The following is a 25825-nucleotide window of genomic DNA, read 5'->3' as shown; positions in this document are numbered from 1 at the left end:
GTAACCTCCTGCTGGAGAAGACCCAAGTGATCCTCCGACATGCGGTGGAATTGAAGCGGCATGGCTGGAGGGGTAGCCTTGAAGGGTAGGGAGTAGCCCCTTCGGACTATTTGCAAAACCCACCTGTCCGATGTGATGGTGCGCCAGTGGGGGAGGTGATGGCGCATCCTGCCGCCCACTGGCATTTGATGGGCCGGAAAAGTCGGACTGGTAAGGTTTGGAGGCTGCTGCAGAGGGAGGGTTGGTGGACTGGCCTGCCCGCTGGCCCCCTGAACCACGGAAGTGGTTCTCACTTCCCAAGCCGTGCGAAGATTGGGAAACTTGCTGTGGCCTGTGGCTCTGGGTGGACGTAGTGGGGTACCCTTTTCATAGCCACGAAAGGGGCGAAAAGCAGACTGCGCAGGGCAGCTGGGGAGGCCCAAGGACTTGGTCGTAGCCTCTGAGTCCTTGAAACGCTCTAGAGCGTTGTCCGTTTGTCACCAAAAGGGCAACGGCCATCAAATGGGATGTCCATGAGGGTATTCTGGACATCCGCCGAAAAGAAAGTCCATCTCATCCAGGCGTAGCGACAAAGGGACACAGATGTGGAAATTGTCCTGCCCAGAGAGTCGGCGGTATCCAGTCCACAACGGATGGTAAACTTCGCCGCATCCCTCCCGGCGGGAATAGCCTGGGAGAGCACTGTCTGGGCCTACTCCGCACACTGAGGCAGCACCTGCGCAACCGTATCCCACACGGAGTGGAAATAACAGCCCAATAGACATGCGGTGTTTACCACCACAGTCCCAAGCTGCCAGAAGAGAAAATCTTCTTTCCAAGATGATCCAGCTTCTTGGATTCCCTTTCCGAAGGAGCGGTTGGGCATGCGCTCTTGGAAGTGGAGGCTTGGACCACAAAGCTCTCCGGGGTGGGGTTTTGGGAGAGGAAAGTGGCCAGAGGTGGCGTCGGGCAATCATCCTGTCCACAGGAGCCCCCGTGTTGGGACTGGACCAAGTCCTCAAAAGGACGTCAGTAAGGTCCTCATTAAACGGCAGCAGGGGCTCGGAAGAGCTCACAGTCGGCTGAAGCACCTCTGCCACCTTAGGAAGCTCTAGGTTGAGAGCCTCGGCTGCCCTACGCAACACCACTGCGTATGACGTACCTTCCTCCGTAGCCACGGTAGGAGGAGACAATATGCCAGGTCAGGGGAAGTGTCTAGACCACTGGCATTCCCCAGTTTCTCTCTCCAGTCCTGTTCAGATTCTAGCTGATCAGTCGGAGGGTCACCTAACCCCTCCCAGTCCTCCTCCTCATCCTCTGGGTGTCAAACTGGCCGAAAAAGGGACCCCAGGAGCCAAAAGGGGCACAAAAACCCCTCTCGGCGCCGGTTCCGGCACTGGGTCTACATCAGGATGGAGGCCAGGGTCGACGCCAGCCGGGGACACGACAGACGTCGGCTGCAGTAGCGGTGCCGGAGGAAGCAGAGCCGGTGGAGGGGTTATAAGGTCAAATGGAGCCGATCCGGATCCAGGCCTGGATCCAAGGGGGGGCCTGTGGCACCGGGGCCAGAGCCGTCGGCGGAGAAGGCCTAGGCCCCCCCCAACCGAGTCTGCAGGGCCCGACAGCGTGCATCGCAATTTACGAAGCTGGGCAGGAGTCACCCCGGGTCCCGGAAAGGGAGGGATGTCCGGAGTAAACTGTTTGGGCTCCGCGTGCAGAGCCGCAGGAGGGGCACCACCCACATCCCTCGTCGCGTCAGCCAACGGACGGGGAGAAGTCGAAGAGAGACGATGCTTCTTCGACTTCTTATGCTTCGACTTACCCGACCCAGAGTGCGAAGACTTGGAAGAACGATGGCTCCGCGACTGGTCCATCGACCTCCTTTGCGACAGGCACCTCGAACGGTGCGGAGTCGACTGCGGGCGCTCAAGAAAGTTTCAGGACCGCTCCCGCAAAGCCTTCGGAGCCATGGACCGGCCGTCAGAGCACGACTTGGGGTCGTGATCGCGCTCCAGGCAAAAGAGGCACACGCGGTGTGGGTACAGGAACCGCCTGCCATGAAGCCTGTCAAAAAGTGACTGGAGGCACCGCTCTCTCTGGATCTGCACTGGCTGGTGCGGAAAAACAAAAACGGACGTCAGCCCGCGAGGGCGGCCTCTAAGTAGCTGCCGTGATGTCATCCCAGCGACCACGACGCCAACGACAGACACGGAACCGAACAACGCCACCTTTCGACACGCAGAGGTACTGCTGCCGAAAAAACTTCCCGGATCCAGTCTGGCGCCTGGGGGTAAGTCCAAGGTAAAGAATCTATAGCTAACATGTTTCTTTCAGATATGTATATCCCCAGAACACCTCATCTCGATCTTTTCGTTCTAGTCTCTAAATTCTTATAAAAATACAGTCTATTTTAAAAATTTGGTGTTGGATTTTTTGAGTGTAGTGGGGATTTCTTCCTTAATTGTTTTAGTGCTGTTTAAATGCTTTACACTTCTTCCTCTGTGAAGACCTTGCTGCTCAGTGCCACAGATACCCAGGGGTGAGCTAAGGGTTTGACAGACAAAACCGAAGGGTCCTAAAGTGGTTAAGTCTATTCGACAGCGAGGCTGCACAACCACACTATATAATACACGTAATTTCCCCACAATGGGCCTGAGGGAACAACCCATTTTGGAAATAAGGTAGAAAAGAATAGAAGCCTGTTACCGGATAGGATGGAGGCACTGTATTGTCCCTTTCTGGAGGAGCTCTAGTACTTCAAGAAGGAGACGATGGTCTCGCCTGAGGAAGTGTCTGCAATGTGGCATTTTAGGGAGGGTTCTTAAGTTCTAGGCGGTGATCTGTTTCTAAAACGGAGTGAACTGGGAGTAAGGGACGAGTCGATGCTTAGAGTTGGAAGCTCCTTTTACAGAGGCTCCTCTGCCCTTTTCCCAGTTGAACAGGTTACTTACCTTCGGTAACGCTTTTTCTGGTGGATACAGTATCTGCCTGTGGATTCTTCACCTTGTGAATATCCCCTGCGCCAGCAACATTCGGAAACTTTTGTAGCAGTCCACGCCGATGAGGTCGAAGACTACGTCACAGAGACACGGCTCCGCTCGCGACTCCGCTGACGTCACCGGCTCCATAAGACCTCGTCGGCGTGATGACATCAGTTCCGCCCTTTTTTTCCGCGCCTTCGAGGCACACGGACGGACTGACAGCAATATATACACAGTACATAATATACAAACAACACACACAGTGTGGAGAATAAATAGAAAGGCAAAAGAAATAACACACTGCCTTCGATAATAACAAATACATTTTGAAACACCATCATATACTGAAGGTATAACAAGGGTGGACAACGGGGAGGCGGGTGGGTCAGTGAGGAATCCACAGGCAGGTACTGTATCCACCAGAAAAAGCGTTACCGAAGGTAAGTAACTTGTTCTTCTGATGGACACATCTGCCATGGATTCCTCACCTTGTGAATAGATTCGCACAGCAGTCCCACTCCCAGAGGAGGGTGTCCACCCTTCTATACCAGAAAGTCCTGAAGGACGGAACGAGCAAAATGTCCATCCCTCCTCACCTCAGTGTCTAAGCAATAATGTTTTGCGAAAGTGTGGAGGGAGGCCCAAGTTGCCGCCCTACAAATGTCCTCCACAGGAACACCCCTAGACAAAGCAGAAGTTGAAGACTTAGCTCTAGTGGAATGGGCCCTTAAACCCTCTGGAGGTTCCTTACCAGCCAAAGAGTAGCATATCTTGATGCACAAGACAATCCATCTGGAAAGGGTGCGCTTGTGCACCGCTCTGCCTTTTCTGCGGCCAACAAAGCCCACGAAGAGCTAGTCATTAACTCGAAAGTCTCTTGTCCTGTCTAGGTAGAAGCTCACCGCCCTCTTAGGGTCCAAGCGGTGAAGTCTCTCCTCCTCCTTGGAAGGGTGAGGGGGAGGATAGAAGGTAGGAAGGGTAACGGACTGCCCCAGATGGAAGGGAGTTACCACCTTAGGCAGAAATGCAGCCCTGGTCCCGAGTACCATTCTTTCAGCATGAATGGTCAAAAACGGGGGTTTCGAACTTAGAGCTTGAAGCTCACTTACCGAGGTGATTACAATGAGAAAAACCGTCTTAAAAGACAACAGTCTCAAAGGAGACTTGTGTAAGGGCTCGAAGGGAGAACCCATAAGGTAAGTCAAGGAACAAGTTACTTACCTTCGGTAACGATGTATCTGTAAGAAACATTAGTTAGTTAGATTCCTCACCTTAGAATATCCCCAGGCGTCAGACTGGATCCGGAAGATTTTTCGTCAGCAATACCCCTTGCGCGTCGCTAGGCGGCGTCTGCGGCTCCGCGTCCGTCGTCGGCGTCGTGCGCCGGAATGACGTCGGAGTACTTAGACGCCGCCCTCGCGCGCTGACGTCAGTTCTTGTACATAGCTTTCCGCGCCAGGAACGCAGAGCCATGCAAAGACCGACACTGGTGCCAAAAATAAAATCTAGGGATCTGAAAAGGACAACCTTAACCCTAGATGTCAGTTCGCAGAACGGGGAGGATGGGTGGGTCGGTGAGGAATCTAACTAACTAATGTTTCTTACAGATACATCGTTACCGAAGGTAAGTAACTTGTTCATCTGAAAGAAACACGTTAGTTAGATTCCTCACCTTAGAATAGATACCCAAGCAATACCATCCCCGGTGGTGGGTCTGCGAACCAAGATCACACCAGAAAGTCCTGGAGGACAGAACGGCCAAAGAAGCCATCCCTCCGGACTTGGCTGTCGAGGCAGTAATGCCTGGCAAACGTGTGTAGCGAAGCCCACGTTGCCGCCTGACAGATGTCCTGCAAAGGGACACCCCGTCCCAAAGCAGTAGTAGCCGTTGTGGCCCGAGTAGAATGGGCGCGCAGCCCAACAGGAGGGTCCTTTTTCGCCAAGGAGTAACAGATTTTGATGCACAAAACGACCCACCGAGAGATAGTCCGTTTGTGCACAGCTTTCCCCTTCTTAGCACCCACGTATCCAACGAAAAGTTGGTCGTCCACCCGGAACTGCTTTGTGCGGTCCAGATAAAAGGAGAGCGCACGTTTTGGGTCCAGACGGTGGAGCCTCTATTCCTCTTTGGAAGGATGCGGAGGCGGAAAGAAGGTGGGCAAGGTGACAGACTGCCCAAGATGAAATGGAGTCACCACTTTCGGAAGAAAGGAGGGACGAGGCCGAAGGACAACCTTGTCCGGATGAACCGAGAGAAAAGGAGGTTTTGAAGATAAAGCCTGGAGCTCACTCACCCGTCTAGCCGAGGTGATGGCTACCAGAAAAGCAGTCTTAAGCGTCAGCAGACGAAGAGGACAATTATGAAGAGGCTCAAAGGGAGCACACATTAGAAATGTGAGAACAAGATTCAAGTCCCACTGAGGCATTACAAAAGGGACAGGAGGGAACGTGTGAGTAATGCCCTTTAGAAAGCGTGTAATTACAGGGGACTTGAAAAGAGAAGGCTGATCAGGAAGCCGCAAGAAAGCAGAGATGGCAGCAAGATAACCTTTCAGGGTGCCCAGGGCAGAGCCCTGCCGGGCCAAAGAAAGAAGAAAGAGGAGAACCTCAGAAAGAGGGGCGGAAAGGGGATCCACAGCCTTTGCTGTGCACCATGCCACAAATTTGTTCCACCGGCAGGCGTATACCGTCTTTGTGGAGGGACGCCTGGCTGCCAGAATGATATCACAGACTTCAGGAGGCAAGTCAAATGGCATCAACTGCCGCCGCTCAATCTCCACGCATGGAGGTGGAGGCTGGACAGGTTCGGGTGGAGGACCGTCCCCTGCTGCTGCGACAGAAGATCCTCCCGAAGGGGCAGACGTAGCGGACGATCGGTCAACCTACTGAGTAGCTCGGGATACCAGTACCTTCGTGCCCAATCCGGAGCCACCAAGATGACTTGGGCCCGGTCGCGCCTGATCTTCTTCAGCACTCTGGGCAGAAGTGGTATAGGCGGAAAGGCGTACAACAGACCGCAACTCCACTCGTGACGAAAAGCGTCGCCGAGCGAGCGCCGCCTTGGAAATTCCAACGCGCAGAACTGCTGACATTGCGCGTTCTCTTCAGTGGCGAATAGATCTAACCAAGGCTCTCCCCACTGCTGAAAGAGACCTTGTGCCACTTCGGAGTTCAGACGCCATTCGTGATCCATCATGCACCGGCGGCTGAGTTCGTCTGCTCTGGCGTTCAGAGAGCCCGCCAGATGTTGAACCACCAGGGTGACGCCCTGGTGTTCCAGCCATGTCCAGAGGCGCAGAGCCTCCTGACAAAGGGTCCACGACCCCACCCCGCCCTGTTTGTTGCAATACCACATGGCGGTGGTGTTGTCCGTGAACACCTGCACGACACTTCCCCTGACAGAGGGAAGGAAGGCTTTCAGTGCAAGTCGGATCGCTCTCAACTCCAACAGGTTGATGTGGAGACGAGACTCCGCCGGAGACCAGAGGCCTCTGATCTCCGCCTCTCCCATATGGCCACCCCATCCCAGGAGGGACGCATCCGTCACTACGACATGCTCCGGTTGGGGAAGGGAGAGGCTTCTGCCCATGACCCAATCGCAGTCCGTGAGCCACCACTGCAACTGCTGTGCAGTGCCCTCCGAGATCAAGACATGGTCGGACAGGTTGCCGTGATGCTGGGCCCACTGAAACTTCAGGTCCCACTGCAGAGCCCGCATGCACCGCCTGGCGTGATGCACTAGTAGGATGCAGGAGGCCATCAGCCCCAGAAGCCGCAACACTAGCCTGACCGAAACCCAGGATAGAGGCCGAAAGATGGGAATCAGGGCCTGTATATCCCGGACCCGCTGTTCCGGTGGATAGACCCGGAACTGCGCCGAATCGAGAACCGCTCCGATGAAAAGGAGCTTCTGAGAGGGACTCAGGTGTGACTTCGGCACGTTGATGGAAAACCCCAGCAAATGCAGGAGATCCGCCGTAGTCTGGAGGTGGGAGACGACTGCCTGGGGCGAGCCCGCCTTCAACAACCAGTCGTCGAGATAAGGAAAGACTGGAACCCCTGATCTGCACAGATGAGCTGCGACCACCGCCATCACTTTCGTGAACACCCGAGGGGCACTGGTGAGGCCGAAGGGGAGCACGGTAAACAGAAAGTGCTCTTGGCCCACCGTGAACCGCAGGTAACGCCGATGGGCCGGCAGGACGGGGATGTGGAAATATGCGTCCTGCAAGTCCAACGTTACCATCCAGTCTCCAGGGTCTAGGGCAGCTAGAACCTGAGCCAAAGTCAACATTTTGAACCTTTCCTTCCGGAGGAAGGCATTGACGTTCCGGAGGTCCAAGATAGGGCGTAGGCCTCCTTTGCCCTTCTTGGGAACCAGAAAGTAGTGGGAATAACAACCACGACCTACTTCTGGACTCGGAACGCGCTCGACGGCCCCCTTGGCCAAGAGGGCCGAAACTTCCTCGTGGAGAAGATTCAAATGATCCCCCGAGATACGGTGGTGCTGCGGTGGCATGGCTGGAGGGGTCGTCTCGAAGGGGAGGGAGTAGCCCCTTCGGACGATTTGCAGCACCCACCTGTCCGATGTGACGGACCGCCAGTGGAGCAGGTGATGGCGAACTCTGCCGCCCACTGGCGTGGAATGGGCCTCAAAGCTCGGACTAGGAAGGCTTTGAGGCGGATGCTGCCGGGGTGGATGTGGGCTGACCTCGTCGTCCTCCAGAACCGCCTCGGCAGAAACCACGTCCGCGACCGCGCGCAGGTTGGTTCTGCGGCTGGTGGCTAGGCGCACGCGAGGAGGCACCCCTTCCTTGGCCACGAAAGGGGCGAAAGGCGGAAGATTGCGACCGCGGGGCCGAGAGGCCCAAGGACTTGGCCGTAGCCCGGGAGTCCTTAAAGCGGTTCAGCGCACTGTCCGCCTTCTCGCCAAACAGGCGAGTGCCATCAAACGGCATGTCCATGAGAGTGCTCTGGACATCGCTCGAAAATGACGTGGACCGCAGCCAGGCGTGACGTCGAAGCGCCACTGTGGTAGAAATGGCCCTACCCAGCGAGTCCGTGGTGTCAAGCCCACAACGTATAGCATGTCGCGCGGCATCCCTCCCATCGGCCAGAGCCTGGGTGAGTCGTGTCCGGACCTCCTCCGGACACAGGGGCAGCGCGTCCTCCACCGCATCCCACAGAGAGTGGGAATAACGGTCCAAGAGACAAGCGGTGTTCAAAGACCGCAGGCCCAAACTAAGGGAAGAGAACAGCTTCTTGCCAAACTGTTCTAGTCTCTTGGAATCCCGGTCCGGCGGGGCGGTCGGGAAAGAGGATTGGGAGGTGGAGGCCTGGATAACCAGGCTCTCAGGGGTAGGGTGTTGGGACAGAAAACTGGGGTTGCCCGGAGCAGGGCGGTGGCGCCTGGCGACGTTCCTGTCCACAGGGGGAACTGTGGAGGGCTTGGACCAGGTGCCCTGCAGAACGTCAATGAGGGCCTCATTGAATTGCAGCAGAGGCTCAGTGTAGCTTGCTGCAGACTGAAGCACCTCAGTAAGGACGTTAGTCCTCACAGCCACGGCAGGCAGCTCGAGCCCAAGGGCTGCGGCCGCCTTGCGCAGCACCACAGAGAAAGCAGCGCCCTCCTCCGAAGCCACAGTCGGAGGAGAGACAAATCCAGTGTCTGGAGAGGTATCCAGGCCACTGGCCTCCCCCAGTTCATCTGCCCAGTCCTGGGACAGTTGAGCCTGAGCGGCCATAGGATCCTCGGATCCCTCCCAGTTGTCCCCATCATCCGACTCCTGGTATAGAGGAGAAAGTAACGGAGCCGGGCGGTAGACATAATGTGTCTCTAGCGGCGCCGATCTCGGCGTCCATCGACGCCGGACCGGCGCCGGGCCCGGAGTGGGACTGAACTGGGGCACGACGTCGAGCGGAGTCGACGTCGGCGGTGGTACCGGTGTCGACGCCGGCGGAGGAGGCGTGACGAGGTTGACCGGCGTCGACGGGGACTCGAGAACGGGTCCCTCGGGTGCTTGCGGCGTCGAGGCCGGAGCCGTCAACGGCGCCGGGGCCGGAGCCACCGGCAGGCAAGGCAGCCCAGTCGGGTTCGCGGGGCCCGAAGGCGCACCAGCGGGCGCCGACGGCGGAGCCAGGTTCCTCATGGCCGAGAGGAAGGCGCTGACTTCTGCCGGCGTCGCGTTAGTCCCAGGGACCGGAGGGTATGGGGACGGGCGCGGCGCCTGCGGCACCGCCGGAGCCTCGGCCGAGTCGCGCGACCGGCGAGGGGAGTCCGAAGAGCGATGTCGCCTCTTGGACTTTTTGGAATGCTTCGACTTACCCGAAGACTTGGATCCCGACGACCGATGGTGACGTCGGCTGCGGCTCCGCGACCGATCCTTGGACCTCCTCCTGGACCAGGATCGAGAGGTGCGCGGAGCCGAGTGGCGAATCTCGAGGCGCTTACGGGACCGCTCCCGTCTAGCCTTCGAGGTCAGGGCCTTGCAGTCCGAACACAACTCCGCGTCGTGATCGAGGCCCAAGCAGTAAAGGCACCGGCGGTGATGGTCCGTAACCGACATCAATCGGTTACAGTCCGTACAGGCTTTAAACCCAGGCATCCTACCGGCACCCGTGTCGAGACACGATCAAAATGGATCAAAAAAGTTAGTCAAAAATTGACTAAAGGGGTAGCTCTCCCGGATCTGCGCTTACTGGCGCGGAAAAAAGAAGAACTGACGTCAGCGCGCGAGGGCGGCGTCTAAGTACTCCGACGACGTCATCCCGGCGCACGACGCCGACGACGGACGCGGAGCCGCAGACGACGCCTAGCGACGCGCAAGGGGTATTGCTGACGAAAAATCTTCCGGATCCAGTCTGACGCCTGGGGATATTCTAAGGTGAGGAATCTAACTAACGTGTTTCTTTCAGATACAAGGTTCAAGTCCCATTGAGGCACAATAAAAGGGAGTAGGAGGAAACCTGTTTGTAAGGCCCTTTAGAAATCGTAGAACAATAGGTGATTTGAACAATGACGGCTGATCTGGCAAGCAAAGGAAAGCCGACAAATCTGATAAATATCCCTCAACAGTAGCCACAGCAAATCCTTGCTGAGCAAGAGAAAAGACAAACTGCAGAATGTCAGATAAACGAGCCCTCAAAGGATCAACTGACTTCTCTCCACACCAGATTACAAATTTAGACCACCTATAGGAATAGATAGATTTGGTAGAATGACATCTGGCAGACAAAATTACATCTACCACATCAGGCGGGAGAGAAAAATAATTCAGGTTGCCCGTTCAATCTCCAGGCATAAAGGTGTAAGCTCTGGAGGTGGGGGGTGTAGAACCTGCCCATCCGAGTGCGAGAGGAGGTCTGCCCTCAGAGGGAGATGGAGCGGAGGGCACGAAAAGAGGTGGAGAAGATCTGAATACCACACCCTTCTTGGCCAATCCAGACGATCAATATGACTTGGGCCCGGTCTTGGCGAATCTTCCTCAGAACCCAAAGAATCAAGGGTATGGGAGGAAACACGTAAAGGAGATGTGAGTCCCATCTCAACTGAAACGCGTCCCCCAAAAGCTCCCTGCATCGGATACTGGAGACTGCAGAATGACGGGCAGTGCGCGTTCTCGCGGGTGGCGAATAGGTCTATCCGAGGAGTCCCCCACGTCCGAAAAACATGACAAACCACCTCCGGATGGTGCCTCCACTCGTGGTCGGCGGAGAACTGCCGACAAACTGTCCGCACGTACGTTCAGCACCCCGGCCAGATGATTTGCCATCAGACAAATCTGATGGAGCCTAGGACCATAGATGCAGAGCTTCTCTGCAGAGACAAAGCGACCCCACTCCTCCCTGCTTGTTGACATACCACATCGCGGTAGTGTTGTTCGTCAGGACTTGAACAGACTGACCGCGAAGGGAAGGGAGGAAGGCCTTGAGTGCCAAACGAATCGCCGGCAATTCCAGAAGGTTGATGTGAAGCAACCTTTCCTCTGGAGACCAAAGTCCTTTGATCTCCATGTGAGAAGTTGGCCTGATATATGACGTCACTAGTTCTAGTATACACCTTATATCAGTCCAAACAACCCTTATGGTGATTGGTTGTAAAGTCAACCTTATAGACCAGCTATCCTAGGGGTAGCATGGACAAGAGCAGTCTTAGGCTAAACTCTGTATGGCATGTGAAGCCAGCTGTTATACCATTTGCAACCCCTTGAATATCAAATGAAAGGACACCACAACAGATATATTATAAAAATAGAATGTATTTATTCTAGTCAAAATACCCTCAGCACTCTTTATGAGATTCGAGGTAAGTACAACACAGTCTTATTTAAGCATACATAAGTCACACAGGTAAGTAATAAAGTTAGGCCCTAGGGGCCACGCAAACCATATACTAAGTAAGTGGTATAAGAACCACTGTCACAAACACAGGTTAGGCCTAGGCCTAGTCAGTTGCTAGGCAGTGGGAGGCCCACGGGATTCAGGTGCAGAGTGGAAACACTCACGCGTAATGCGTTAAAGTCAATAGAAATAGTAATGTTTAGGATTAAAGAGTTTTAGGACACTTCGGAAGGAACTAGGAGTTAGAGACTTGGAAACTAGACACTAGGATAGTCAATACCCTTGTGAGCACCGGAGTACTCAAGTTACCTAGCCCACGGGCTGCGGGTGCATAGGTGTGAACTTGCGTCGGGTTTCGTCGTCTACTCCTATGGATGCCTGAAGAAAAGATGCTGAAAGGCAGTCAGTGAAGAGTGTCCGGTGGATTCCAAGGATGGAATCAAGAAGGAGGATACCTGCAAGCAGAGGGGACAGAGCATAGGTCACCAGCCAGGAGCCGGGAAGGAACCAGGCGATGTCGTGAAGATGCAGGTGAAGAGGTGAAGCTTGTCGCAGCAGCCACGGGTACCAGGAGACGTCGAGGACGACCAGAACCAGGAGGCGAGCTGTCCCACGAGGGCTCTTGCTGTCGGCGGCGTCGATGTCTAGTTTGGACACAACAAGCCTTGGCAAGCGCAACCCACGCAGAATGAAGGATTTGCTTCTGTTGCAGATCAGGAAGGCCTGAGGTGCTTCTCTTTCACAGGGAAGCAAGGGCCAGTCTGAAGAGCCAAACCAGCGGTGAAAAGTCAAAGGTTCGTCGTCGCAGAGGTCACTAGCCAACGGGCAAGCAACCGGACAGACGCGTCGAGCAGGGAAATGCAGAAGGGCCCCACGCAGAACTCGTGGAGTGTGGAGGGCTGATCTTCGGTGCAGATGGTGCTCGGGGTTGGGGCTTCTCAATCCCCAGAGCACAACTTCGAAGATGCCTCAGAAGCTGCGCTGAAAGCAAGTAGCCAATTTTCCCAGGTAGCCGGTCCCACGTCTCTCGTCGTCTCCACAGATCTCAGCTTTGCTGTGGATGTGGATCAGGGTCGGAGAAGTCTGGAAGTCAAGGCGCTGGTCGGGCTCTGCAGTCGGTTCCTCGTAGAACTTCGGGCAAAGCAAACGGCAGGTCGCTTGTTGGTGCCTGTTTGCACAGGGTGGCCACTCCTTGGCCACAAGGGAGATTCTTCAGTCTTCTTCCGTAGTCGAATGTCGAAGGTCCAGAGTTTCTGTTCAAGTTTCAGTTATCAGGACAATCCAAAGTCCTAGGGACTCAGCTCCCACTCTTATACTAATCTGGGGGGCTGGGTTACCTGCTAGGTCCCTCCTATGGGTGGGACCAGGGAGGGGGGTGGTTACACCCCCTTCTCTTTGTCCAGTTTCGCGCTAGGACTGGGGCTGGAGTGCCCCAATACCGGTTTGAACTGGACTATGCCTGGGACACCGTGTGTGCCCCAGGCAGTGTCTCGTTTCATTCATCCCTCCCTGCCCCAATACACTAAGGCCTGTCTAGGGTGGTGCTAGCACCTCCCAAGGCAGGAAACCTATTGTCCAGGCCTCCCTCGCTGGAAGGACTCCCAGCAGCTGGAGGTCAGACTTGTGTCTGTGGCAGCAGCATCCATTTTGTGATGCTGGGGCTCTGGTTAACTTTAACCGGGTAGTAGGTCTTCAACATGTCTTCTCCCTCTAGAAGGGAGGAATACTATCCTCATCGCCAGAAATGGTGTGGGGGTAGTATTCCAAAGTGTTAGACACCTTACACGACATGTTTTGATAAAGCCAAACCACAGTTACCATAACCGCGAGGATTATAAGGCACTTTAAGAGTATATGGTAGGCGATAGAGAACAGCTATAAGGACATGGTTCCGAAAGCTGCCGACAGGCTCATCTCATGCTAGAGCACCATCTCACATGTTACCAAGCACTCTGCCTTCAGGATTGTTAAGGCCTGCCATAGGAGTGACTGATAGGTAACCCATTTGTCTATATACAAGGTAGGTATAGGAATACTACACCTAAGCAAGGGGTGATTACACGACCTTGCCCCAGCTGAGTGATCAGCCAGTTGTCTCCTAATGGAAGGCCAGCCAGGGGTGGCATAATACATGCTGCAGCCCCTGGTAGGCCTAGGGTACACCTATACCCTGAGTATCTAAGGTACACTGTACAGGGCCCTAGAAGGTGATCCTTACCAATTGGGTTATGTACCTAAAGTACATAGTATGAATTTAGAGAGAGAACAGCTGGGCAGTGGGTCTGATTAGCAGGCCCACAGCCACATCTAAGTCAAAAACCAGTGAAGCAAAAGCAAAAAGTGGGGGTGAACATAGAAAGCAGACCCTACTCTCCTACACTCCAGATCCCCCAGATGCGCACCCCACCCTAAAGTGGATGCATCCGTTCTCACTGTGTCCACCGATGGAGGTAGATGGAAGGGCTTTCCTTGGGACAGATTACCCTCCACACTCCACCAAGACAGATCCGCCGCAGCTTCTCCGGAGATCCGCACAGACTCCCTGAGATCTCCCTTGTGCGGATATCCCTGCCTGCGGAGGCACCACTGGAGCACCCTCATGTGCCAGCGTGCATGGTTGACCAACAGACTGCAGGAAGAAAAAAGACCGAGCAGGCGAAGGACCTTTAGGACTGGAACGACTGCTCCATTGCAAAATAAAGGAATAATTTCCTGTATGTCGAGAATCCTTTGAGGAGGAGGGAATGCTCGACACACAGTAGTGTCCAGTACCGCACCTATGAACAGGTTGCGCTGAGAGGGCACCAGGTGAGATTTGGGCTCGTTTATCGAGAAGCCCAATTTGAACAGCTGAGTTGTATCCTGCAGATGATGTAGCACCTTCTCTGGCGACTCCGCTTTGATCAGCCAGTCGTCCAGATAGGGGAAAACGGAGATCCCCGACCTTCTGAGATGGGCTGCCACCACTGCCATCACCTTCGTGAAGACCCGGGGTGCAGGAGTAAGACCAAACGGAAGGACCACAAACTGATAATGTTGCGATCCTACCGTAAACCGGAGATAGTTCCTGTGCGACTTCAGGATGGGGATGTGGAAATACGCATCATGCAAGTCGATCGACACCATCCAGTCCTCCTGATTCAGCGCTTGAAGAACCTGCGCAAGGGTGAGCATCTTGAACTTCTCTTGCTTCAGATACAAATTCAAGATCCTGAGGTCCAATATCGGACGCAATCTGCCGTCCATTTTCGGAATCAGGAAATACCGGGAGTAGCATCCCTGACCCCTCTCCTGCTCTGGAACCACCTCTATCGCACCTTCCTGTAGTAACTTCAGGACTTCCTCCTGTAGGAGAAGACGTGGTTCTCTGAGCAACCCCCTTGACAAGGAGGGTAATTTGGAGGGAATTACCGAAAGGGAAGGGCGTACCCATTTTCTACAAGATCTAGAACCCAAAGATCTGTGGTAACAGATTCCCAATCTTGTAGAAAATGGGTAAGCCGGCCCCACACAGGACCAGCATGATCCAGAATGGCGGATCTAGGGCTGCTTTGCGGTGGTGGGAGGGGCTGAGGAAGAAGAAGAGAAGAGGAGGAGAGCTGACGGCCACGTGTGCGACCCCTGATCCTGCCCCTGTATCCCTTATACAGAGAGCTCTGCTGTTGTTGCTGCTGTTGCTGCTGGGTCTGCCTGAAGGAACGAAAGGTAGCCCTTCCGAAACCCCTATATCTTTTAAACGACCCTCTAGACTGGGATTGAAGGCCCAAAGACTTAGCCGTAGCCTTGCTTTCTTTAAAACGTTCAAGAGCAGCATCAGCCTTTTTACCAAAAAGTCCAGAGCCATCAAATGGCAAGTCCAGTAACGTTGACTGCACATCAGCGGAAAACTCTGAAGACTTGAGCCACGCACCCCTCCTAGTGGCAACAGAAGACCCCATGACTCTTGCCACAGAATCTGCTGTGTCCAGACCACTCTGTATCACCTGGCATGCTGCTGGCTGGGCATCCGTCAAAACCTCATTAAAGCCAACTCTATCCTCCTCAGATAGCTTTGGAGCCAGTTTCTTTGCAGAATCCATGAGCGCATGAATATAGCGTCCAAAAAGGCAAGTGGCATTTGTAGATTTAAGGGCCATACTGGCCGATGAAAAGACCTTCTTGCCCGACTGATCTAGTTTTTTTTAGCCTCCCTGTCACTCGGGACCTGAGGAAACGCACCCTTAGATTTCCTAAAACAAGCAGCCTGAATCACCAGGCTCTCAGGCGAGGGATGTGAAGTTAAAAACTCTGGGTCCCCTGGAGCCGTCCTATACCTTCTGGCAACTGTCTTGGAAACTGCGGGAGCAGAAAAAGGCTTACGCCACACCTCCATCACAGGATCTATAATAGCCTCATTAAAAGGCAACAATGACTCTGAAACATAGTAGGAGAATGCAGTACCTCTGTTAGAATGTTTGATTTAAATTCAGTTGTAGGCAACTGCAGATCCAACAGCTCAGCTGCTTTCCTTATGACTGCATGATATGGAGCCACATCCTTTGACGGTTCATCAGAAGGTGGAGTTATTTCCCACTCAGGAGATAAATCCAAGTCACTGGCCTCTTTAAGTTATTCAAAAACTTAATCCGACTCTACAAGCTCTCCTTCTTCCGCCTCTTCCAAAACGTACCTTTGTTCATCAAGCACCCTTTGAGCCTCCCTCCTAGACCGGATTCGTACAACCGGCGTCGGCGGCGCCATAAATCGAATCCGACGGTGCTGGCATCGAACGTGCATCCACAGGAGCAGCAGGCGTCGAGCGAGGTCGAGTCGGTGCCAGTGAAGAAGGAAGCTGCGTCGATGTCCTCGGCGCCGGTAGATGCCAAGACGACGCCGCCAGGAAAAATGGCATGAAAGGGGCCTGCGGATATGCTTGAGGCACTCCCAGACTGAACGCCATAGGACCCATGAGACCCAAAGGTGCACCAGTGGAGTACATGGCTCTTGAAAATACCCCGTATATCGTATTTAAATAATGCGAGGGGTCCTGACCTGGTCCAGGGAACGCAGGGTACTTATCAGGCATCACCGGACTCGGGCCAACCGGCGCCGACGGTGGAATTTGCGGCGTCAAAGGATCACCCGGTACTGGAAGCTCCTCAGCCGGAGCCGGAGATGGAACCGGCGTCGGAGATGGAGCCGGCGCCGGAGATGGAGCCGGCGCCGGAGAATGAACCGCTGAATCCACTGGAGAAGAAGGACCAGCAGGTGAATCCGGAACGGGTGAAGGAGACACAGAGTCCTTACGGCGTCGAGTATGTGACTTCGACGCCGTACTCTTGTCAGAGTGACGTCGAGAAGAATGTCTCCTCTTCTTTTTGTGCTTCTTGGATCTTGAAGCATGCCCCGAAGTCTACTTCGACGCAGACCTCGACCTGGTTCTCGACTTCCTCCTTCCTCTCTTCTTTCATCCTCGCTATGAAGAGTTTCGCCTATCTTTCCTTGAGAGCTTTGGAGCGCATCTTGCGACAGCAAGTGCATCCATCCACATCATGGTCTGAAGACAAACACCATACAAAGTCGTCATGTGGATCCGTGATCGACATATGTTTTCCACATTCACGACAGGGCTTGAACCCGGATTTCTTTGTCGACATTCTCACGAAAAAGGACAGAGAAATCCAGAAGAAACACAAAGTAACAGTGAAGCTACAGATAGAGATTCCCGAAATCCGTTGGTGGAAAAAAGGGAACCGACGTCATCACGCCGACGAGGTCTTCTTATGGAGTCAGTGACGTCAGCGGAGTCGCGAGCGGAGCCGTGTCTCTGTGATGTCGTCTTCGACCTCATCGGCGTGGACTGCTACAAAAGTTTCCGAATGTTGCTGGCGCAGGGGATATTCACAAGGTGAGGAATCCACTGGCAGATGTATCCATCAGAAGAGCAAATTACTTACCTTCAGTAACGCCATATCTGGTAGAGGCTATCTAGTCGTGAATTTCTACCCTTAGAATTAGCCCGAGGCGTCAGACTGAATCTAGGATTTCACTTTATGAGCAGTACCCCTGCATGTCGAAAGTTGGCGTCTTTCAGCCCAGTGTGACGTCGTCTGCAATGGAAGTGATGTGCGCAGTGCCTATACAGGTGCCACCCTAGCATGCAGAAGCCAATTTCTTTTCGTGACTTTCCACGCCAATAGCATGGAGCAAGGAAGGACACTGACCAATGGTGTGGAAAACTAAGGTCCTGAAAGGGAAAGAGCCCTGACCCTAGAAATCCGTTCACAGAGCGGGAAGGATGGGTTGGTCGGTAATAGATCATGTCTCTACCAGGTAAGGTATTATCAAAGATAAGTAATTTGTTCATCTGATATGAGACTACCCACAGATTCCTTACCTTAGAATAGATACCCAAGCATTACCTCCCGGAGGTAGGTCTGCAAAACTGTTTCACACTACAAAGTCCTGAAGGAACGAAGGAGTAAAGTGCCCGTCCATACGGACATGACTGTCCAGGCAGTAATAAAGTGTGCAGAGAAATACACGTGGCTACCTGGCAGATATCCAGGACCGAAACTCTGCATGCTAACGCAGCCTTAGCTCTGGTAGAATGAGTGTGCAAACCCTAAGGGTCTTCTACCGTCTGGGCACTCTGGACTTCGCTCTGGGGATCAAGGCTGCAACTAGGAAGACTCCTGCTGCTCCTGATCTTGTCGCCCTGCTCGTCTGCTGCAATGTCCATACCAGTGCTTCACACAATATCCTTCCAAGGCCTGTGGGCATCCAAGACACCTGAAGGAATCTCTCTTGAAGTGAAGGAGTCATTTCCCTGCATCAGTGGGCCCCGCAACTAAGCTGACCGGTCTGCTGATCCTGTGCTCTCACGGACTCCGGAAGGCTCAGCAACACAGGTGGTGGTTCTTCACATCCCTCGAGGCCTGCACTGTCCTCTCATCTTGAAGGCCAGTATCCCTTGTCGGAGCTGCAGGAACCAAAACCCTGTGCACCCTGTCGACTTGCAGTTGCTCAGGCTTGTTGGTTCCTTTCATCAAGATCTTCGGGCTCTAAGTAGCCCCAACCTTCAGCATCTTCTGTGACCAAGAACTTCATCCTCACCGCATCATTTGAATCATGGGGTTGCATCTTTGGTGAGCTGCTCAAGGTCCTCTCGCGACTCCAGTGCCTCCGGCCTATGGGTCCTCTTGAGGGTCATCTTTGAACTCCGCAGGCTCCATTGATTGCTCGGGACCTGCCCTGACTACCCTGCTTGTGGTGAGGCTCCTGGACCTTGCTAGTCCCAACACTGTACCTTCTTAAACTTCTAGGCTGGTTTGCAGTTGCCAAGGGTTGCTGGTGCTCCCACCGGTCACCCCTCAACTTTCAACCTCAGACATGGGGCAGCTCGTGCACGGCTCCTGGTCTTCCACAGCGTTACCTGGTCCAGGCAGCGGCAGTTCCAAGGTCACCGTCCGCTCTCCTGCAACACAACATCGGTGGGCATTAGTCTTCCGTGCCCCCTGGTCACTCCTGAGTGGCACAGACTCGGTTCCCTCTGCTTGCAGGTTCTTCACATCTTGAATCCCCCTTTGGGTTCCACTGGACACTTTCAACTTCTCCAGCAGCTGCATCTTCCTAAAGTCCTCCAATGAGTTTGACAGCGATTTCCGATGCCACTTCACACCTATGCACCCGGCTTCCCTGGTGTAGGTATCCTGATTCCTAGGGTATCCACGGATGGGGTGGCTCTCCAACCTTCTGTCTTCCACAGGGTGTCTTCAGGGTCTACTGGGAAGGGACCATTTTCGCTAAAATTGCGACCGTGACTTACCCATTGACTTACATTGAGCCCGCGGTCTTGTTCCCACTCTGCACATGGCCTCCGTGGGGTTTCTGGTTACTTGGGTCCCCGGCAATTCTACGTCTTCTGGGTATAGACTTGAGTCATGGTTCGCATACCACTATTTTAGTATATGGTTTGGTCTCCCTCTGGCGACCATTGTGTATTGTGCTATTTAGCTGTGTCTATTGAAAAGTACTGTGTGCATTGTGTATTTCTTCAGCTAGGAGATATCTGAATGTGTTAGTGAGTATATTATAATAAATACATATGTTTATAAATATACTGTGGTTCTTTTCACTTAATCTTTACCTATAAGATTATGTTCTGTTAAAACAAGCTGCTTTACACTCCTTCCGGACTAAGCCTGAGGGCTGCTCTCCACAGCTACCACTTAGAGAGCTTTCTAAGGTTCTCTAAGACCACTAAAATCACCATTAAGGTGTCTGAATGGTGCAAGGTGCCCACTTACATAAGTGTGCATCATATACCAAGCCAGCTTCTCACAGCCAGGTATTATGTCAGACCACATCTTATGACCGTACTTGCCTAAAATAGCCATGGCATTAGTTGCTCTGATCAAGTGGTGCTGATGACGCCCTTTTCCAAGTGTTGTCCAGTCTTCATCCTTCCCTATTCAGGAAAGCTATACACAGATTACCTGGAATTCAGGACCACTGCTTGGCAGCCTTCATGTTTTATCTGGTGCCTTGCATTTCTTTTCTCTAGTTTGAGGATCACAGTGGCCGTCACTGGGGTTTGTATTTATTTCAATCCCTGTTGCCATACAGGAGATATAATAGGTATAGCTTTGACAGATTTTCTAAATTGTTCTTTAAAGGCACATAGAAACAATCCATTACCTTGTTTGTTATAGAAAGTTTGAATCTTTTGGAAGCTCTTTCCATTCGATCATGAAATCTAGCTGTATCATCTGGTGCTGAGTCGTCCTTTAAAAGCAAGGTCAGTTCTATCACTGAGGCTTCATGGACATCTCATTAGTTTCAGTGTGGTCCTAAAGTTTCCTGAATTTCCCTTTCTTCAAAATCTTAACCATTGACACATTACACCCTGGACTATTCTTGGTGGTGAGGTTTTTTTAACTAAAAGAATGCTACATCTTTATGACAGAACAAAGCCCCAGGACAGTTTCTAGACATGGAGATAACCAAGGTGTGACACTCAGGCCATTCATACCTCATTTTATGGACTGTGGGTCCTTTCCAATGAGGAGACTCAAGAAGCTCCAGTTTAGGGACTTTTGGGTTGTTCTATTTATACTGCTACTGTAAGGTTACTAAAGGGACTCTGCATCTCAAAGAAGGAAATGATTAAAGCATGTGAACCTAGAATCAATGAAAGATCCTATGCTTGAGGATGCATATTTTCTAGCCTCCATAACTGAGCGGAGGTTTTACGTCTCAGATTTATGCTACAGCTACTTTTAAATTATTTCTTTAAGCCAGCTGCTTCACTGAAGATGGTGAAAACTACTTTCTCTGCAACTCCGATTTTAGGAGGTTATGTTAAGTGGCTGAGGAGTCAAATGGGTTTTCAGTTTAACTATTTGTCCAAAAGTACCTTTCAGTGGAACTACAGTGAAGAGAGCCCGAAGTACAGGTCATCACACCAGTCCTAATTAAGTGCCACAGACCTACTTAGGGCCATACAAGGCTTGAAGCTGTCAACTGTAAATACTGTAAAGTCATAACTCAATGTTTCTATGGTTGGCATACTGAGATATTAATAAAATGAATTCAAGTCTACCTTAAGAAATGTTAACAATTGAGTAAACAGTGCAGAATCATATTAGGGTAACAAATGAACTAAGTGACAAAGCCCCCAAGGTCCGTCTACATTTAATGTAGGCCCAACTCCACTTTGGTTAATGGGGATCGCCATCTTCTAAATCGTAGACAACGGAAGTCACCTTCTTTACAGATTCATGCATAATTATAGTCATGTCTGCCATTTAACGCAGATGCCGTCTGATGACCTAGAACTGTGGGAGTGTAAAGTCATTCGACTAATGACTGATGTAAGACCTGATTTGACAGTCTGGGTCAAATATCTACTTTTCACCATGTCACGGTTAAATAAGAACAAGTAGAGACATATAACCGAAATAGTCTAATTGACGTCCTTTATATGTGCAAAAGGAAAATTCTGGGATGCATTCCTTAATGCACAATCTTTTTCAGACATTCCTAAACTTATGTCAGAAAATCCAATTTCTGATAAGATTTACTATACAAGGACTGTCCTTTGACCACTGGTCAGGAGGCATCATTCGCACAGATTATCGCACAAGATTCTGCCAGAGACAGTCTCACCTACTGCCAGCACACTTCGCAGATGCTAAATCTCGCCTGAGGCCGATAAAGCAGAGTTCTGCAGGTAGGCCGCTACTGCAGCGTGTTTGCCCTTCGCAGAGAACATTGTCTTCACGGCACCACAGATAAAGACAGCTTTTGCTGTCAAAAAAGTATGTAGTACGTCTCTTATAAAGAAACTCTGCACTGCAAGTTACTCTGCCTTGCATGCTCTCTCAGTATAGTGCATAGAAGTAAGCATTAGAGCGTTAGATTTTAGATTACATTTTAACTGTGCTAGAAAGGTTTATTTTATTCTTGTTTATAACGTGCCTTCTTGCTCTTTTTTATAATATACTGTGCAGATGTTTTAGACTTACTGAAAAAAAAGATTGTTTCTCTAGTAATAAATACTTTTACAAAAGTGTAAATTCGTCTTGGTGCAGTGAAGGTGCAAGATCATGAATTATGAAATAGGTTTGTTACTGTTACCATGTTGCCCCTGATCCCTTCACAGGGATTTCTAGCAACCCAATGGTGATACCGCCATTTTAATAATACACTGAGTAGTGTTCTGCAGGGTTGCAATGCTGGTCTTTCACATTCATCGTTGGTGCATTGAACAAAGTTGACCTGAGTCCCCCGTGGGTGGGAAAGCACACCTTGTAGAGCTATGCATAACAGTTAGCTTATGCAACTTGACCTCTCCACCAAACCAGAGGTGGGCTATGCATACCTGTAGCAACCTGTGTATTCACTACAGTAGAACAAAGGCAGCACATTTATCATATAAAAAAAGATGGCTTAATCTAGCCTTACCTTATGTTTGGTTTGAAGCCATGCAAAAGTGGTCAAATCCCCAGAAAGGATCTATGTGCCAATGGAGCTCACCTTAAGCATTGTTACCACTCACAGTAAAGAGTGGATCCGATGATGAAGCATGCCACCTTGTGTGGCTAATGACTCTGCATCCTTTTTTAGTTAAATACTGCTGAGTAAGTCAGACAAAACGGTCAGGTTCCTACAAGCTCTCTTGGTCAAGTAGGACTGCTTCCAAACATTACCATATGGTCTGCATGTCTGTCTTGTTTCATTACAGTTAGAGAGATGCCGTTGATACAGAATAGGTTAATATAACAAAGCAATGCTACAAATGAAATATTGGATGCTGTTCTACAATTGGAACGTTTACTCATTACACACAATGGAAGATAATCAACAGAAGAATGGCATACATTTACCAACATCTGATAATTAATAAGACGTAAAAAAATACAAAAACAATTAACAAGCCACACAGCCATCAGAGGTCAGATAAAACTACCAAATCGGGGCATTTGGGGTTAATGACTAAAACATCAGAAGCAAAAGTTGGAAACAACTCTTTTAATGAAGTGTGATATACATACTGTTAACAGCTTGTGGTGTCCGTGTACCGCTGTGTCCATTCTGCAATGTGAGAAAGAAAAAAACATGAGAAGGGTCCACAACATTGTTTATTCTATTTAGGACACATGAATTAAGAAAGCATCCTAACACTGTACTTCTGCACTGAGATGTTTAGGCGACTGAACAGTGAAACTCACATGAAATTGGTAAATTATGGCAAGATGCAGGGGCAACTTAAATTGAGTCTTTAAACTTGGAATCCTTTCCATTGCCATTTAAAGGCAGTACCGAACTCTCTTATGAAAAGGTATGGGGCTGCAATCCTTACCTGGAGAAACTGCACTTCCCCCAATCCCTGCAGTTATTCACTCTTATGGCAAACTAAGACTAAAGGTACTTGCAATTAGTCAGGAATTTGTCTACAGAAGTAAATTTGACAGAAACTATTATTTTGTATTATTCTGTTCTCGGTTAATGCAAGGAGGGAACGACCCTGGCCTACGTTTAAGATCTTTAAGGTAAGACGGGCAATCACTATTTATTTGCGTTTTTATCAAACTGAATTTGTTTTTTGCTGCATTCTTTTTTCTTTTTTTTTTTAAACTCTTTTTATTAACATTTTCATTTCCAACCATTTCTGCAATACCATATCGTTCTTCACAACGTACATTACATCTCCCTCGTTTCAGCCTTTGTAGTACATTAAGGACCCCTGTCGTTTTTCCCTTTACCTTTGCACCAGTCTCTTTAACCACATCAACTTTGCACCAGTCTCTTTAACCACATCAAAACACCTCTCGTCAGTGATCTCTATACACACCCTTGCTAGTCGGAATTGTCTGATTTTGCTGCATTCTTGAGTAAGTTTCTACATTCTGCCTTATTTATCAGAGTAAAATTCCTTACCTTGGAATTGTGGGTTTGAAATCCCTTTTTATTGCTTTGATTGATTATACATATTTTGACATATATGACTTACTTTGAGCGTACCATGAAATGTACCACTTACACAGCTAGTCATGGGAAACAAGTCATAGGCACACTTATTTTCTCCAGTAAAGAACAGAAGGAGCAAAGAACTCACTAATATATTGCACTGCTGCACCAGTAAGACCCAGAAATGGTCAGGCTGCTAGTTAGTCTGAGAAAAAGCTTTGCGAAAACCAATGCATTCTAAATAGGCACCTATACAGTGGTTCAGCCAAAAGTCAGTTTTCTCAGTTTTCAGGTATGTAGTGTATTGGGTTGGTTTTTATAGATCTACGTTACTTGCTATTAACAGAAAACCACATTCAGAAATGCCCAGGTAAGCCTTGCCAGTGCTTTAAATGGACAGGTACTGTCCAATACTGGGTACCTGTATGTCTTCCAATTAAAGGGATAGAACCTGCAACTCTAAGAACTGCTCATACATTAAATGGAAGAGTACAAGCACTTCTCAGGAAGAAAAAGGTACTCTAAAGAGTAAGTACCTACACATCTATAATTCCATTTAAAGCACAGTAGCCTGCCATTTATCACAGCCTTATTAGGATAGGTTTTAAGCATACTACATATAGCGCAAGCTTCTGCTCATTGTCGGAGGAGTGAGGAAAGGGAAACACCAAAACACGTGAGTCACATACCACATCTCTAAAAGTAACCAAGACACACATGCCAGGCAATGTTATGAGATGTAGGAAAATAAACTTCCCCTAATTATACTGGATCAAGACATAAGGAGTCAACAGCCTGAGACTTTTAGCCGCCAATCACACTGATACCACCATTATTCTTGAAGCCCTTAAAATGGCACAAAACACTTATCAGAAATGCACTAATTAGTGGTACGCTATACTGTTGAAAGTAAATTAAGGTGCTGTATTTAAGAAGACGATATTGCACATACTTGATAAACTAAAAGGAAAAACCTGGCTTAACCACTGTATTTAAGCCATCCTTCTAAATCGGAGGTTCTTAAACTGAGGAGCTAAGCCCCCTGGGATCTAAAGGGTGTCCTCAGCTGTTTAGGAATGTAAATAATTTTTAGCAGATTAATAAAGTATGTATACATTAAAAAGCAAAATGTAAAATGTATAATTGATTACTGTATATGTGGAATTTTAAACTGGAGGTTAAAATTTTACTTGATATGCATAGGTTGTTTCGTGGGTTCAACTCAAGTACATCAAATAGGAACTACCAAGAACATTAGTGGCTTGAACTAAAGCATTGGTAGGTACAAACAAAGAGAACGTGCATTATAAGCAAAAGAGAAAAAGCGATATGCTAGAGCTGTGGAAATTGCTTTGTCTCTTAGAAATAAAGAACAAGTTACTTACCTTCGGTAACCATGTATCTGTAAGAAACATTAGTTAGTTAGATTCCTCACCTTAGAATATCCCCAGGAGTCAGGCTGGATCTGGAATGATTTTTCGCCAGCAATACCACTTGTGCGTCGCTAGGCGTCATCAGCGGCTCCGCGTCAGTCGTCGGCGTCGTGCGCCGGAATGACGTCGGAGTACATAGACGCCACCCTCGCGCGCTGACGTCAGTTCTTGTACATAGCTTTCCGCGCCAGGAACGCAGAGCCATGCAAGAGACCGACACTGGTGCCAAAAAATCTAGGGCCCTGAAAAGGATAACCTTAACCCTAGATGTCAGTTCACAGATCGGGGAGGATTGGTGGGTCGGTGAGGAATCTAACTAAAGTTTCTTACAGATACATCGTTACCGAAGGCAAGTAACTTGTTCATCTGAAAGAAACACGTTAGTTAGATTCCTCACCTTAGAATAGATACCCCAGCAATACCAACCCCGGTGGTGGGTCTGCGAACCAAGATCACACCAGAAAGTCCTGGAGAACAGAACAGCCAAAGAAGTCGTCTCTCCGGACTTGGCTGTCCAGGCAATAGTGCTTGGCAAACGTGTGCAGTGAAGCCCACGTCGCCGCCTGACAGATGTCCTGCAAGGGAACTCCCCGGCCCAGGGCAGTAGTAGTCGCTGTGGCCCGGGTGGAATGGGCCCTC

General features: G+C 50.5%; 1 protein-coding gene across 6 annotated transcripts in view; it reads right to left on the bottom strand.

Annotated features, from left to right (window-relative positions):
* UBAP2 (ubiquitin associated protein 2) overlaps nucleotides 1-25825 on the bottom strand; it is a 1669217-nt gene that overhangs the window by 693072 nt on the left and 950320 nt on the right. For all 6 annotated transcript variants that reach the window (XM_085628825.1, XM_085628795.1, XM_085628777.1 and 3 more), the window contains exon 16: nucleotides 22838-22877. In XM_085628825.1, the coding sequence (XP_085484951.1) occupies nucleotides 22838-22877 (40 nt within the window). The remainder of the gene's footprint in view (nucleotides 1-22837; nucleotides 22878-25825) is intronic.

The sequence above is a fragment of the Triturus cristatus genome, chromosome 2_1 (genome assembly GCF_964204655.1).
Source record: "Triturus cristatus chromosome 2_1, aTriCri1.1, whole genome shotgun sequence".
Lineage (NCBI taxonomy): Eukaryota > Metazoa > Chordata > Amphibia > Caudata > Salamandridae > Triturus > Triturus cristatus.
The sequence above is the reverse complement of the archived record's forward strand: the minus strand, read 5'-3'. Positions and strand labels throughout refer to the sequence as shown.